General features: G+C 39.0%; 1 protein-coding gene across 2 annotated transcripts in view; it reads right to left on the bottom strand.

Moving 5' to 3' along the window:
- Positions 1 to 17806, bottom strand: part of LOC140734923 (protein O-mannosyl-transferase TMTC2-like) — a 199324-nt gene that overhangs the window by 29161 nt on the left and 152357 nt on the right. For both annotated transcript variants that reach the window (XM_073059630.1, XM_073059631.1), the window contains 2 exons: positions 13933 to 14014; positions 5387 to 5501 (listed from right to left, as the gene is read on the bottom strand). In XM_073059630.1, coding sequence (XP_072915731.1) covers positions 5387 to 5501; positions 13933 to 14014 — 197 coding nt within the window. The remainder of the gene's footprint in view (positions 1 to 5386; positions 5502 to 13932; positions 14015 to 17806) is intronic.

Here is a 17806-nt window from a genome sequence, read left to right as displayed (position 1 = left end):
GGGAGCTGAAGTACAATGCACAGTCCCCTAAGGATGTTCCACCGCTCAATTTGAACATGGCTGAGTTTTGACGTGAGCTTCATTTCTCTATCCTGTCTCCTTGATTTCCATGGTGTCCAAAGATCTATTCATCCTGGTTTTCCGGAGAAATGCCCACAGTTACATACTTAACTGGTAATATTTCTCCACATAATCATCAGGAAGCTCTGCACTTCTGTGACACCGTGCATGATTGTAGAAGCCCTGAACTTTCCCTGAGGTCATATATAGGATTACTATAAACAACGTTCCCTCTTATTTTTTTTTTAAGAGTTGTGCAAACCAACCATTGGTCTGAGCAGGAAATTTTTACGCAGCCTGAAAACTGTGGGGCACTGAGGGAACCGTATAAGATCTAGGAACAGAATTAGGCTATTCACGTCATCAGGTCCACTCTGCCATTGCATCATGGCCGATTTATTATCCCTCTCAACTCCTTCTTCTCCCCATATCCTTTCCACACACTTTCTCATCAAAAGCCCATCAAACTCAGCTTTAAATATACCCAGTGACTTGTCCTCCACAGCTGCCTGTGGCAATAAATTCCAAAGATTCACCCCGCCCCCACCCTCGGCTAAAGAAATTCCTCCTCATCTCTGTTCTAAGTGGATATCCCTCTATTCTGAGACTGTGTCCTCTGGTCCTAAACTCCCCCACTATATGAAATGTCTGCTCCACATTCACTCTATCTTGGCCTTTCAATATTCGATAGGTTTCAATGAGATTCCCCCCTCCTTCTTCTACACTTCAGCAAGTACAGGCCCAAAACCATCAAACTCTCCTAACACATTAACCTCCTGTTCTAGTCCTCTCAAAATGAATGCTAACATTGCACTTGCCTTCCTTACCACTGACTCAACCTGCGAGTTACCCTCCCTGTTAATACTCCGTTTCCTCAATGCTACCTGCCCCTGCACCTATCTTCATATCACCCACAAATCCACCAGTCCCATCACCCAAATGACTAACATATAATGTGAACAGAAATGATCCCAACACTGTCCTTGTGGATTACACTAGTCACTAGCAGCTAACCAGAAAAGGCACTCTTTTCTTCCTGCCACTCAGCCAATCTTGTATCCATGCTAGTATCTTTCACGTAATGCTATAGGCTCTTATATTGTTGGGCAAACTCACAGGCGGCACCTTGTTAAAGGCCTTTTGAAAATCCAAGTAAGCACAATTCTTTGGCTATCTTGGCTGATATTTCATCAAAAAATTCCAACAGATTCGTCAGGCAATATTTCCCCTGAAGGAAGCCATGTTGATATTAGCCTGTTTCACCATGTGCTTTCTATTACCCCAAAAACCTCATCCTTAATAATGGACCTTAATATCTTCTCAACTACAATTGTCCTTTAATATTCTATTTTCTGCCTTCCCCCTCTTCTTAAAGAGTGCATTGACATTTACAATTTCCAGTCCACTGGAATCATTCCAGAATCTAGTGATTCTTAAAAGATCACTACTAATATCCTCACAAAATTTTTTATCTACCGCTTTCCGAACTCTGGAGTGTAATCCATTTGGTCCAGGTAACCTACTTATCTTCAGACCTTTCAGCTTCCCAAGAGTTTTCTCCTTAGTAATAGAAACTACACTTACTTCTGCCTCTGACATTCTCAAACTTCTGCCATACTGCTAGTGTCTTCCTCAGTGAAGACTGAAGCGAACTACTTATTGAGTTCGTCTGCTATTTCTTTGTCCCCATTACTACCTCTCCAGTGTCATTTCCCAGTGGTCCAATATCTACTCTCACCTCTCTTTATATATCTGAAAGAAAACATTTGATATCCTCTTTTATATTACGGGCTAACTTACCTTGATTTCATCTTTTCTCTCCTTATGGCTTTTTTTGTTGTCTTCTGTTGTTTTTTTTTTAAAGCTTCCCAATTTTCTATCTTCCCACTAATTTTTGCCAATATTATATGCCCTATGTTTTGCTTTTATGATGTCTTGACTTCCCTTGTCAGTTATGGTTGTGACACCTTCTCTTTATAGTACTTTTCCTTCTGGTTGAATTAATACTGAACCTTCTGAATTGCTCCAAGAAACTCCAGCTGGTGCTCTTCTTTCATCATCCCTGTTAGTGCCCCTTCAAATTATTTTTGGCCAACTGCTCTCTCATGCCACTGCAATTCCATTTTTCTCCACTGTAATATTGATACATCTGACTTTAGGTAAAAGCTGCTGGGTGAATTCTATCATATTATGATCACTGACTGCTAAGGGTTTTTTATCTTAAGCTCCCTAATGAAATCTGGTTTATTACACAACACTCAATCTAGAATTGCTTGACCACAAGCTGCTCTAGCCATTTTGCTCCAACCAAAGACATTTTGTAGGATTTCTACAAATTCCCACTCTTGCAATCCAGCACCAATCTGATTTTCCCAATCTACCTGCATATTTAAATTCCCCATGACTATTGTAACATTGCCCTTTTTACATGCCATTTCGGTCTCCCATTATTACTTGTACCCCACAATCTGGCTAATTTTTGGAGGCTGATATATAACTCCCATCAGGGTCTTTTGACGTTTGCAGTTTCTTAACTCTACCCACAAGGTCTCTACATCTTATGTCATTCTTCCTAAGGATTTGGTTTCATTTTTCCCCAGCAAAGCCACCTCGCCCCTCTACCTACCTGCCCACCTTTTTGATATAATGTGCATTCTTAGATGTTAAGCTCCCCACTATGACCTTCTTTCAGCCACAACTCAATGATGCCAACAACACCATACCTATCTCTAACTGCACTACAAGATCATCTACCTTACTCCGTATACTGTGTGCATTCAAATGTAACAACTTCAGTCCAATTTTCATATTCTTACAGCATTAGAGCAGATATCTGCCACAGTATCAGGATTTTGCTTCATTTCACATTCCTCCATCTTTCCTCCTCTAAATCCATGTGTAATCCCTCATTTCCTCCTCTCTCTCATTCAGCTCTCTATTAAATACATCCATATGATTCACTTCTACAATGGTGAGTCCCACATTCTCACCACACACTTGAAGATTGTTTTGACTTCAGTATGAAATTTCTTAGTGACAAACCTCTTCCTCACAAATGATAACATTAGCCCCTACACCTTTCAAAACCTTTGAGAAGTATACAGACCTCTGTCAGGTCACCTCTTTGCCTAGTTTTCTTACGAACTAATGTGTTAATCTTTTGCTGACTTTTAAATACCATTGTAACATCCTTATGTATTCTCTCCACAAACTAAGTGTGGTCTAACCAAGGTTCAATGCAGGTTTACTATAGCTTCTCGTCATAATTGCCTGAACATTTAATGTGATGACTACTAGCTTTAGACGGTCCAACCTCGAGAAACAATCTCTCAGTATCTCTTAAGGCAAGTTCTTCAGAAGTTTCAAAAATTTATAATGATGGGTCTTCAACCTGAAAACATTGCTTTTCTCTCCACAGATGCTACCTGACTTGGTGAGTATTTTCAATATTTCCTTATTAGTTTCTAAAATAGTTTTGTACATTTTAAAGCAATACAAGTATAGAAGACCACTTGTAAATATTTAAATCAATGTACTACATTCATGATTCTTCAGAACATTAGCCAAGATCTGCCAAGATTAGCAGATTCTTTCAAATTTTAATTCAGGGAATGAGGATATGCGCACTGTTTCAATGTACTTGACAAATAGTTGCTCCTCAAGATTGATCTTTCCATCAGTTGTGAATGGTAGCAAATTAAATACCAGAATAACACACACAAAATGCTGGAGAACCTCAGCAGGTTGGGCAGCATCTATGGAAATGAATAAACAGTCGATGTTTTGGGCCAAGACCCTTCATTGGGACTCATTATTGACTGTTGGTTGAGTGATGTCACAACAATAAGCTTGCACTCAACATCAGTAAGAGCAAGGAATTAATTGTGGACTTCAGGAAGAGGACGTCAATGGAATACACACCAATCTCATTAAGGGATCAGCTGTGGAAAAGGGTGAGCAGTTTCATGTTCCTGGCTATCAACATGAGTGACGGGATAAAAGCACGCCTCTACCAAAGGAGTTATAAGACGCTCCTTCCTTCCACTAGATTGCAGGTCCCTCTTGGGCAAGGTGTGGCCCTGCTTAACGACCACCCCCCCACCCCCGATCAGGGTCATATGAACCCATGGAAACAGGTGTTGGATAGTCGTGTAAGCAGCTGGTTCATATCACAAGTTCTGGTTATGTGGCCACTGGTTCCAGGTGGACAATCTCTGAGGAGTATTGATAATGGTTGGGGTCACCCATCTCATAAAGACACTGCCCAGAAGAAGGCAATGGCAAAGCACTTCTGTAGAAAAATTTGCCAAGAACAATCATGGTCATAGAAAGACCATGATCGCCACGTCATACAGCATAACATGTAATGAAAGTCTTATATATGTGTGTGTGTGTGTGTGTATATGTGTATGTATATACATATACACATATAGTCATATAAATATATTTATATATGCATGTGTGAAGGTATATATTTTTTATTGTAATTTATATTTTTTAAGTCTTGCACTGTAATGCTGTGGCAAAACAATAAATTTTGTGACAGATTATTTGTCAGTGATATTAAACCTGATTCTGATTCTCAAACGTCGACTGTACTTTTTTCCATAGATACTGCCTGGCCTGCTGGGCTGTTCCAGCATTTTGTTGTGTTGCTCGGATTTCCAGCACCTGCAGATTTTCTCTTGTTTCTGATGCTCATTTCTCCTTCAAATGCTTATCAACCTATTGTACTTTTCATTCTTACAGAAAACTGCTGTTCTTCTTGCAGGGATTGATGTAGATTATTGTTTAGTAAGTAAAGGAATGTATCAACATTTCCATTAAGGTTTACAATAAACTACAGATTCACGAAATATTTTTAAGCGCAAGTTAGTCATAAATGAAGTAGTTCCTAATAATATTGTTACACCCATTCCAGACACTGACTCTGAATGAAAGGTTTTACTTTGCAGGAAATGGTTAATTTTGCCACTGAATTTTCATCAGAAGACAGACAAGCTACAAAAATGTGGAGTACTGTGTATCATTTCCTTTCTTTATGGCAGCAGAGCACTTACTCCAACCTGCCCTCCACAGTGCTCTGCAAGGTCACTTGGATCAAGTAGGCATGTTTTTTTTAAAAAATGCTTTAGCACACTTGACATTCAAGTTAAATTAGGCACAGAAGGATACTGAATTACTGCACTGAAGCTGTGGCTTTTTAATGGGTTTGGAAGCCACATTGAAGTGTTAACCTCTGCATCTTTTTTGTTAAGACAACAACATCTGCAGTGCTAACAAGCCTGCTGGAAATGCATTCCATGATGCAAGGAAAACAGCTAACCTGAGCATGTGGGCAGCATTGAAGACAACATCAAACTCGTTGCTGTCCAGGTCGGCTGCTTTCTCTGCCATTTCTGCAGCTTCCACCAGGCGAGACTCCTCCAACAAAAACTGACCTATGAGTAAACATAAAAATACAATTATTATTATTATTTCTTCAATGCAGGGAACAATTGAAAGGATTGGAAAACAGAAAACAGAACTGCTTCTCAATGATAAGTCCAGTTTGCTGGCGCTAAAGTATAGCAGAAATCTACTTAGACTGGAATCATTTCCGGGAGTTCCTTATTTGCCCGGCCTGCATCAGCTGAGTTCTTCACCTCACAGAAGTCTGAAGTAGAACATATGAAGTTCAAATCCCATTCCAGAAATAAGCATAATCATCTCGGCTGATTCACCAATTCACCTGGCAGTGATGCACTGCGTGAAAAATTGCACTTCAGGGATGTTATACCAAGAGTACTCTGGTGGACATTAAACATCTACCACCATTGTTTGTGATTGAGCAAGGAAATCAAAAATTGTAATCAATTTAATATTTATTCTTCCCTCAACACCACTTATTACATTGCTGTACAGATATCAATCGTTGTATTTATTACCTTGCAGCAGTGACTAACTTTCAAAAAGACTATTGCTGCAAAGTGCTTTAGAAAGTCTTAAAAGGGACATAAATTACCCCATAAAAATGCATGCCATTGTTTTTTTTTTACTATTGCCTCCTTTGCATTTCATTTGGAGTACTGTGAGCAGTTTTGTACCCAATATCTAAAAACGGATGTGTTGGGTTTGAAGAGCGTCCAGAGGAAGTTTATGAAAATGTTCCCCAGAATGAAAGGGTTAATGTATTAGGAATGTATGGTGGCTCTGGGCCAGTACTCACTGGAATTTTGAAGAGTGAAGGGACATTTCGTTGAAGCCTGCTGAATACTGAAATGCTTAGACAGAGTGGATGTGGAGAGGATATTTCAAATAGTTGGAGTCTAGGACCAGAGGGCATAGCGACAGAATATATGGAGATCTCTTTAAGAACAGAGTTGAGAAGGAATTTCTTTAGCTTGAGGATGGTGAATAAGTGAAATTCATTGCCACAGATGGCTGTGATGGCCATATCATCAGGTATATTTAAAGTGGAGGATGATAGATTCTTTATTAGTATAGGTATCAAAGATTACATGGAGAAAGCAGGAGAATGGGGTTGAAAGGGATAATAAATCAGTCATGATGGAATGGCAAAGCAGACGCAATGAGCCTAATTTTTCTCCAATGTCTTTTGGTCAAATATATGGTTATGAGTTCAGAATGTGTTCCCTTGTATTCTACAGTCATGAAGTGGTATTAAATACACAACAACTTAATGGTGCTACTTTATGTTTCAAACTCAATGGATGCAAATCTGATGGCAGACAACCTTCTCCCTACAGGGAGAAGGCAGGAGAATGGAGTTGAGAGGGAAAATAAATCAGCCATGCTTGAATGGCGGGGCAGACTTGATGAGCCAAATTCTGCTCTTATGTCTTAAGGTCTTTACTATCTTTTTACTGCCGGAGAAGTCGGAATCAGGAATGGAAACCTCTGTGCTGGTTATCACATTCCGGAATTTAGTACCTATGACTTTGTTTCATTCAAAACATTTAGTTCTTTGGGTTTTACAAGTAATGGGTATTCCATTAAGCTTTTTTTTTAAAAAAGAGAGGCATCTCACTGTAAGGCATTTTATACATCTGGGAAATGTTGTTTACCCAGTTTCTTGACTCTTTCTGTGGAAGCTGATGAAAAACAAACCCTAAGGAGCTCATGGCCTCAATGCAGACTACAAGGTAAAAACTAATAAATAATTCACTTTGAAATTGGATATATTCTTATTATGAATAAATTTGCATTAATCTCCAATTATTAGACTTGATTCCATAAAAACTTCACCAGTTCAGTATTTTTATTTACTCTTCACGTTAGTAGATCAAATAAAGACTTTTTTATGCCCCACCTAATCTAGCTTCCAAGGAAAACACAAGCTGAATGAAAATTAAAGACTTAGTAGATGGATTTCAAAGTTTGTGAATTTTGTTCTGGCTTCATCTGCACACCTGTAATGCACAGAGGTCACCAGAAATGCACATCAATGTGCGGTGAACATCTAGTACAGCTGCCTGGGACTCTCATTTGCTTTCAGGTAGCCTCTATGCCTCATCTACTGTGAGGAATGCTTCTGTGGGACTAACAGGGACATCCCTGTGTAGGTGTCCACCTTGTTCGAACCGCCTATACCTAGTAAGTGCCATTGAGAGCGTTAGGGGGCAGAAGTAAGTGCAGTTGCTATTACTAAGGAGAAGGTGCTTGGGCAGAGAATTCACCTGAACCAGGTGGACTACACCCCAGAGTTTAAAAGTGGTAGCTGAAGAGATTGTGGAGGCATTAGTAATGAACGTTCAAGAATCACTAGATTCTGGAACTTACTTACTTATTGTGATACAGTGCATGATAGGCCCTTCCAGCCCTTTGAGCTGCGCAGCCTAGCAACCGCCAATTTAACCCCAGCCTAATCTCACGACGGTGACCAATTAACCCGTATATCTCTGGGAAACCAGAGCACCCAGAGGAAACCCACACAGTCACGGGGAAAATATTTTTGGTTCTACAATAAACCAGGCTAATGGGGAATATTCAGTCACATTCCTGACATAGCTTGATGGTGGTGAAAAGGCTTTGGGGAGTCAGATGACTCACTTGTACCAGGATATCCAGATTTGGTCTATTTTACTAGCAACAGCATCTATGTCACTACCAGTAGATTTTAGAAACAACAGTAAACATGCAGAAGAAATAGGGACCTGACCAAAAGTAAGACTGTTGAACAGAAGTTTGACTTAATTCCTTCTTTTTTTGGGGGTTTTTTTTCTTCTTTTTATTTCTTTTGTTCATATATACTATGAGTTTGGGAGGCTATATATTGATTGTTATATATTTGAATGTCTACTTAAACTATCAACTATGTACTCTCAAACACTTTGTATTCATGTTTCATTTATGTTTGCTTAAAAATTAATAAAAAGATTTAAAAAGAAAAGAGACTTAATTCTTGCTGTTAATAACTATAGCTATGAACCTATTTGCGGCTAATCTTATTTGCCACACCTACGTGTTGTCTAAATCTTACCGAATGCTGGCATGAACTGTTTCATCAGCCCTCTTTCAGAGAACGAAATGTAAAATCTCAGCTGACAGGCTATGCAGTACTTAAAGATGTGTATTCTCAGCCAGCAGTTCTCAATAGTCTTGTTGTACAGAGGAGATAATAAACCGAGTTTCAGTTTATAAACTATACCATGGGACCGAGTTAAAAAAGACTTCAAGAATTAATACCAGTTTCCTTATTAAAATATCTCCCTCACCCACATTTCTAACATTGAAAAATGGTCCCATGCCCAGACCGCATTTTGGTAAATCTGTTCCATCATTGAGCACATCTACATGAAGCGCTAACACAGGAAAGCATCATCCATCCTCATGGACTCCCACTACACAGGAAATGCTCTCTTCTCACTGCTGCCACCAGAAAGAAGGTATAGGAGGCTCAGGACTCACACCACCTGGTTCAGAAACAGTTATTATCCCTCAACCATCAGGCTCTTGAACCAAAAGGGATAACCGCACTCATCTGCATTGAGGTGTTCCCACAACCTATAGATTCACTTTCAAGGACCTTTCATCTCAAGTTCTCAATATTTGTGCTTATTTATTTGTTATTATTATTTCTTTCTTTTTAAATTTGCACAGTTTTTGGTCTTGAACAGAAGACAAATTGGTTGCACACTGGTTGAACAAAAGACAAATGGTCTTTCATTGACTCTATTATGGTTATTATTCTATTATGGATTTACTGCAAGAAAATTAATCTCAGGGTTGTACATAGTGACATATATGTACTTCGATAATAAATTTATGTTGAACTTTGAATCTGTTATTTTTTTCATGAAAGCTTGCAGTGCTCAAATTAGTTAAGCTTCTGACAATAGACCAGGGACCATGTTATTCATTGTTTGCACCAACTTTTAAGTATTGAGGTTATAAAAGGTGGTGGATGATAAACAGACAATGTCTCGTGTCGAGACCCTTCTTCACAACCATTCCCCTCCATAGATGTTCTCTGCCTGACTTGCACCTCTTGTGTTTATGGTGTATAATAGAAGTGATTTCCTTTTATGTATGATACTGAATAATTTAAAATATACAGTCCAAGAAATTTCATGGAAATGCAAATAATTGGAAGATACACCAAGTGCTTTTCTTAAATCACTATCAGAATCAGGTTTAATATCTTTGGCATAGGTCATGAAATTTGTTGTTATGCAACAGCAGTACATAATAAAAACCGTAAATGATTGTGTGTGTTTATACACACACACACACACACACACACACACACACACACACAATCATACATGGTATGTATGTTAAATTAAATAAGTAGTGCAAAAGAACGTAGTGAGGTAGTGTTCATGGGTTCAATGTCCATTCAGAAGTCAGATGGAAGAGGGGTAGAAGCTGTTCCTGAATCGTTCAGTGTGTGCCTTTAGTCTTCTGTACCTCCCCAATGGTTGCAATGAGAAGAGGGCATGTTCTGGGTGAACAAAAAAATCCTCCCTCCATTCTTTCAATAGGCACACAATTATTTCATTTCTGATAAGAACAATTTTTCTGACAGAAGCGAAGCTCGGAAACTTGACATTTCTAGGTCCTTTATCTAAGAAAGAGTGTGTGGCATTGGAGAAGGTCCAGAGGGGCTTCACGAGAATGATGCCAGGAACAAAAAGGTTAACAGAGGTGGAGGGTTTGACGTTCTGTGCTTGCTGGAGCTTAGAATGATGGGGGCCCCTCACTGAAACCTGTCAAATACTGAAAGGCCTAGATAGAGTGAATATGTAGAGGATGTTTCCTATAGTGGGGAGTCCAGGACTGAAGGACACATCCTCAGAATAGAAGAACATTCCTTTAGAACAGAGATGAGAAGGAATGTCTTTAGTCAGAGGGGAGTGAATCTGTGGAATTCATTGACACTGATGGCTGTGGAAGCCAAGTCTTTGGGTATATTTAAAGCAGGGTTGATATGTTCTTGATTAGTAAGGGTTTTAAAGGTTACAGGGAGAAGGCAGGAGAATGGGGTTGAGAGGGAAAATAAATCAGCCATGATGGATTAGCAGAGCAGGCTTGATGGTCCAAATGATCTAATTCTTCCCCCTATGTCTTATGATCTTCTGGAAAGATATATGGTAATGAATTCAGAGTGTGTTCCCTTGTGTTCTACAGTCATGAAGTGGTATTATTAAATACACAGCAACATATTGGTGCTATTTTATATTTTTAATTCAATGGATCCAAATCTGATGGCAGACAAACTTCATGTGCTGTATTTTATTCCTGGAATTGACTGCGCCCAAACTGTTTATAATCATAGTTCGAGAGGAAAAGTTCAAAGAGTGAGCTGCTAGAAATTTCAGAGGTTCTGTTTAAATAGTAATCAGGGCTTTTCTTTCCCCAAATCAGTAAAGTTTTAAACAAATAGGTTCTCCCGTTGGAATTTCCCAGCTGAGTTTCAGACCATGTGTGGCACGCAGTATGTCCTTCAATCCAGCTCTATCCAATCTATAAACACATATGCAATCTTTGGAATTTTGATGGATATTGGTAGTATTAAAAATAAACTAAAAGGCTATACTTTATTATTTTTATTATCATTTAAGGGTAAGTGGCTTTATTATTTTATGTCTCATTCCTGATCCCGGGCCATGTGCCAACTGTGGCTCAAAGTGCTATTCTAAACCAGCTGTTAACAAACATACAGGAGTAGTCCAAGTGTGATTTGATCCTGCTGCTATGCAGTTCACTCCCGCGAATAAACCCGAAACCAGATACTCAACAGAATGGGTGGGGGGGGGGGGGGGGTGAAATGGAGACAGGGAGGGGTCAAAACTCCAGTTCACTATTTGCACATGGCGAAAACATCAGTACACCAATGTATTCTGGTGCATACATTTACAGTGGAACAGCTTTATCACATTAAATAGCACCCAAAACTGCCTTATAATCCCTTTAATGAGATGTTAGAGGCTCTGCTGAAGATAAATCTAAACATTAATTCACTCTCAGAATGTTAAAACATGTTTTTAAATATTACTCTTCATTAATTTGATCGACAGAATTTAACAAAAGATTGGCTTTATTTCCCAAAATATAAAAGGATTTTAGCATTATTTTTTTATAAAAATTACAGATAGAACCTCATTAAACACTATGGAAGCATCTGTTTCTAATTTTCCTTCTGCAAATCCAATAAGTACTGGTACAACCAATACTCAAACTTATATCAATGGCCTATATTGCAATGGCATGTTAAAGTAACTGATTTTAATCAAGTGCAGTTTATTGGTAGGATTTCAGTTATTGGACTGGGCACAATTAAGTTGTTCATACTGCAACATGTATCATGAATGGTGCCAAACAGACGTCCCTCTGTTAATTAAAGTATTCAGAGGGGTTATCGCCCATAAACCCCCCTCATTAATGACAGAGAAAACATTTGCCGGCACTTTAGACAAACATTGCAAGTTGGTGATGCATATCAACTGTCTTGGAAGACAAGCTTCAGCAAACGTTCACTTCTCAAGATATCAAAAAACGCTTGGTGTAAGAGATACAGTAATATTCAAGGTCCCTTGCAATAAACAGGCTGCTGAACAAACATTTTGTGCACCTGCTGCATCCAGACTTCTAACTAGGCTTTACAATACAACATTGATATGAATGCAATGAAATGAGGCAAAAATCCCTAAGCATTGTCTACTAAAGGTAGAATAAAACCAATCCAGCCAATTATCACTAAAGTCTACTGTCTATCATCAGCAACACATTGGAAGGGATTGTTGACAGAATTATCAGGCAAAGTTCATAATTTACTCATCCGTGCACATTTATTGTTCTTTGAGCTAAATGCAGAAAGCCCTGAGCAACATCCAGAGTTAGGCCATTAATATTTGTGCTACCTGCGCAACAAGTAACGGCTATCTTCAACAAATTATTGTAAAGCAACTTCCTCTTGACATTCAATGGCATTACAATCACACCAAATGTCCCATCAACTTCCACCGAGCTAAGTTTAGCCAGAAACTTAATTGGACAAGTCACATTAAAATCAGTAGGAAGGTATATAAACTGCGTGGCAAATGATTTTCCTCTCATCTTCCAAGGTTTTCCACTGTCTACAAATTATGAACTAAGTGTGGGATGGACTTATCAGGATGGCAGTGGCTACAATCACATTCAAGCTTTGGGGCAAACAGCACACCACGTGGACATGTGTTCTTTCTGGCTGTTCCGGGCTTTGTGTGATAATTGAGACTGAGGCTATAGGCCTGCTCCGGGCTTCAGGTTTATGGATTCAATTTCGCTCTGAATGCTGTTGCTTGCTTTAGTGTTTGCAGGATTTGTTTTCCTTTCTCTCTCTCTCTCTCTGCAATAGATGTTGGTCTTTTTTAAAAAAAAATTGGATTCTTTCGGGTTTCTTGTTTTGTGGTTGCCTATATGAAGATGAATCTCAAGGTTGTATAATCTATACATTCTTTGATAATAAATGTACTTTGAGTATTGAACAATGCCTCACTCTCACTGTTGCCTGGACTATCTTAAGGATATACTTGCCAAGTTTTCTTCAATACAACTTCCGGAATCCTGCGATCTTACCAAAAGGGAAAGCATACCCTGCAGGTTTGCCTCCAACGCAGCACCCTAACTTAGAAGTGAATTGTCACTCTATCTTTGGGTTAAAGAGCTAGGACACCCTATTCCACAGCATTGCTAGAGTACATGCAGTACACGAAATGCAGCAAGTTAGAAGAGATTCAAAGCCACTTTCTGAAGAGCACTTAAGAATGGCTTGTGATACAACCTGCATATCAAAGGTTTAGAGCTAAAGAAAGATGAATGAGATTTTTAAGTCATAATGATTCAGTTCATGCTTTATATTGACAGGGACTTTGATTTAATTGAAGTAAGTTGATAATTCAATACAGAATTAACTTAACATAGAACTACATAATAAAAGGAATGCTGCTCCCCCAATGTTCTGGTTAATATTTATCAAAGTCACTAAGATTAATTGATTATTTTTAGCACAAAGCATCATATTGGTTCTGGGAAGATTCATGCGTATATTGAATGCCATGCATAAATTGGACATATTGTCACTTGCAGTGTTTAAATAACTATTTTTCTAAAATATTTTATTGATCATAAACCCCTTGAAAGGGCCAAAATAAAATCAAGTTTTACGTATTTACTAAGGCTGAAAGAAGAGCAGGCAGTTCTTAATTGATGTCTTGACCAATATTTGTTTCTCAATAATCATTTTGTGTACATTAGCTGATCATCTATATTATTGTCCTGCAATTTCACATTAATTTATTGATGTAAAACATGTTGTGACATCCTAACAAAGGCACTAAAACAATTTTTTCTCTAAAATTAGTGTTAAACAACACATGAAGGACTCACCATAATGCATGTAGCAATTTCCTTTGCTTGGATCTAGCTGGATGGAACGCAAAAAGTACTTTTCAGCCTCTTCTTTCCTGCCCTTTGAATCAACAACAAAATATTAATTGAGTAAAAGGCTTGAATATATCACTTCTTTCAATTTCGCCAAAACAAATATACTGGCAAATTTCATTTCGTAAGGTCAACAATGTGAATTAATATATTTAGAATACACACCTTATTAAAATGTTAAAATTCTATTCTGTAAATGTTAAAACAATCACCATCAACATTTCTGTAGGCTAGTATTTTAATGTGCACAAACTCTACAACTGGCTGAATAAATGTTCTCTCTATATTATCCATCTGAGAAAGCAACTGTATGTAGATTCCCTTCCCAATCACTAGCAATCATAAATTGGAAATACATTGCCATCCCTTCATTGTCACTCATTTGGAACAATTGGAAACCTAGTCAGCTCCGTCATGGGCACTTGCCTCCGAGGTATCCACGATATCTTCAGGGAATGATGCCTCAAAACAGTGGTGTGCGTTATTAAGGACCCCCATCACCCAGGACATGCCGTGTTCTCATTGCTACCATCAGGAAGGAGGTTCATAAGCCTGAAGACACACACTCAGCAAATTCAGGAACAGCTTCTTCCCCTCTGCCATTCAACTTCTGAACTGACATTGAATCCATGAACACGACCTCACTACATTTTTTATTTCTATTTTTGTACTACTTATTTAACTACTTAACATATACTTATTGTAATTCACATTTTTAATATTATGTATTGCATTGTACTGCTGCTACAAAGTCAACAAATTTCACGACAAATGCCAGTGACAGAAAATCTGATTTTGATTCTGATTCTGATTATCGATGGCAAATGATTTTGTAGTAGTTGTGACAGGGTCATTTTAAATAAGGATACAGAACTATTAAATATAAAATACATTAGACAAAGTAGTATCTTCACTGCTCCAATTAATACACCAGACATTTCATCATACAGCAAGTCCCAGATCATCCTGTCATTTTAAGATAGATGTTTTTCTCAAGAGAAATGAAGTTCAGTGCATAATTTTAACCACACAGCTAATCGTCTCTGGGAGGAGGTCACCTACCATAAGAAAGCTAAGTGTTAAATGAAGGAAAGTTCTATAAGAAAATGAACAAAACAACATATAAACTTCAAACATTACACAATGTCATTCGCCCTATGTTTATATTAAAAGGATATTCTCCAGAATCTTGAATTCTGTAGTGGATTCAGCCAAGTCCATTACGGTAATGTCCTCCCAACTACTGAACACATCTATATGAAACGCTGTTATCGGAAAGCAGCATCCATCATCAGGGATCCCCACCACCCAGGAGATGCTCTCTTCTTGTTGCTGCCATCCTGAAGAAGGTACATGAACCTCGGGACTCGCACCACCAGGTTCAGGAACAGTTACTACTCTCCAGCCATCAAGCTCTTGAACAAAAGCGGGTAACTTCCCTCAATTTCACTTGCCCCATCATTGAAATGTTCCCATAACCAATGGACTCACTTTCAAGGACTCTTCATCTCGTGTTCTCAGTATTTATTGTTATCTATTTATATTTGCGTTGGCACAGTTTTTTGGCTTCTGCACTCTGGTTGAATGCGCTAGTTGGGTGCTCTTTCTTTGATTCTGTTATAGTTACTATAGATTTGTTGAGTACGCCCACAAGTAAATGGATCTCAGAGTAGTATATGGTGACATTTATGTACTTTGATAATAAAAAATTATTTTGTATTTGTAATTTTGGTGACAGCGTCTGGTGGTTCTGAAGGGAATCATCAGTGTTCAGTCACCCTGATGGAAATAAACAACAGATTTCAGAGGCTTAATAAGTGACAGAGATTCCATAACTGTCACTACACTCCATCAAGACCTGTCCGACTGAGGTTCTTCATCAGTACTCCGGGGAAATCACCTCCACAATATTACACTAGGTCAAGCCTGACACTGAATGTAAGACAATGTTTACCTTGTTGGAGATTTATAACACTTGGAATGAGAAAACAGAGTTTGTTTTTCCAATAACTGACCATAAGTTTAATAGCTATAAAAATAAGTTCTAATTCATAGCCGTGGAAACGGTGGCTGACCCCAGCACATCCCCGACACAAGTGATGCATTTTGCTGTATGTTTGATGTACATGTGACAAATAAGACTTATTTTTATCTTTATACATATAGAACATGGAAACAGGCCATTTGGCCCATCATGTTCACAATGATTGGGGCACCTATACATACTAATCACACCATTCAGCATTTGGTCTATACCCGAGATGGTTCCAGTGCTTAACCAGATGATTTTAAATACCGTCAGCAAATCTGCTTCCACCACACTCTTAAGCATTGTCTGGGTGAAAAAAATCCCCCTTCTCAAACGTTTACCCTTTTCCTTAAAATGATGGCTCCAGTATTATTCAATTCTGAGAAGGAGAATAGATTTCCAAAGTTCACCCTGTCTCTCCCCTTCATCACTAACTTCCTCCTCTCCAGGGAAAATAGACAGAGCCTCTCCAGCTTCTACTGATATTTTTTTAATTGAGGTATAGCATGGAATAGGCTCTTCTGGCCCTTTGAGCCACTCCACACAACAATCCCACGATTTAAACCTAGCCTAATCATGGGACAATTTACGATGACCAATTAACCTACCAATTGGACTGTGGGAGAAAACTAGAACACCCGGAGAAATCCCATGCGGTCACGGGGAGAACATACAAAGTCCTTACAGGCGGCGGTGGGAATTAATCCCGGTTAACCAGTACAGTAAAGCATTGTGCTAACCACTATGCTACTGCCCTGCCCCAACTTATTTCCTCAGTTATTTCTTCCTAACTGAAATGCTTCACCTCAAGCAACATCCTCCTCTGCACCCTCTCCAGTACTACCACCGCATTCCTAGCATTTTAATGTAATTTTATTAATTTTTTTCAACAGTTTTGGTATTATTTTCATCAAATTTTAATACCTTTTAAAAGTCTCTGACGATCAGAAACGTTTAAAAACTGGGAAAGAGCCTAGCCACTTTGACAGGACTCCCCACCACCTTTGTCAACATCAATAGACATTGGCAGCATTCCTGAGATGGGACACAGTTGTACACTGCCTACTTGTTATCTACTTTTGGCTGCCTGAATCAACATGTTTGTGCCAGGTAGACTAAGCCTCCAAATCTAATCCAGTTCAGTGAAGGTGGGTGGCAATTCTAGGCAGCAGTCGGGGTCCAGCAAAATCCAGCACAAATGTACTTACCTTGTACAATGTACTTCTAGAAATGGTTCCCTAAACCTTCAAGACCTAAGTAAATCTGCTGCAGTACTATTTGTTTGTTCATTACATGCCATGTTTTTCCATGACCATGAGTGTTCTTGGCGTATTTTTCGACAGAAGGGGTTTGCCATTGCCTTCTTCTAGGCAATGTCTTTACAAATCTGGTGACCCCCGCCATTATAAGTACTCTTCTGTGATTGTCTGGAAGCCGCATAACCAGGACTTGTGACAGGCATTAGCTGCTCATCTGACCATCCGCCACTTGCCCCCATGGCTCCACGTGACCCAGATCAGTGGTGGTGGCGGTGGGGAGGGGTTGGCTAAGTGGGTGCTACGCTTTGCCCAAGAGTGACCTGTTGGCTGGCGGAGGGAAGGAGGACCTTACATTTCCGCTGGTAGAGATGTACCTTCACCCCGCCAGCCAGTAGCGTTACTGGTGCTTCAATAGCACTGTGAGCAGTGATTTAGGAAACATAAGGAGACAATTATATCCCTAAACCTCCCACCATTTGAGAGTTAAACTGAACCACCATTTAGTTCACATATTGATTTATAAGCAGTGAGA

This window comes from Hemitrygon akajei, chromosome 10 (assembly GCF_048418815.1).
Source record: "Hemitrygon akajei chromosome 10, sHemAka1.3, whole genome shotgun sequence".
NCBI lineage: Eukaryota > Metazoa > Chordata > Chondrichthyes > Myliobatiformes > Dasyatidae > Hemitrygon > Hemitrygon akajei.
Note: the sequence above shows the minus strand (reverse complement) of the source record. Positions and strands in the feature narration are given on the sequence as shown.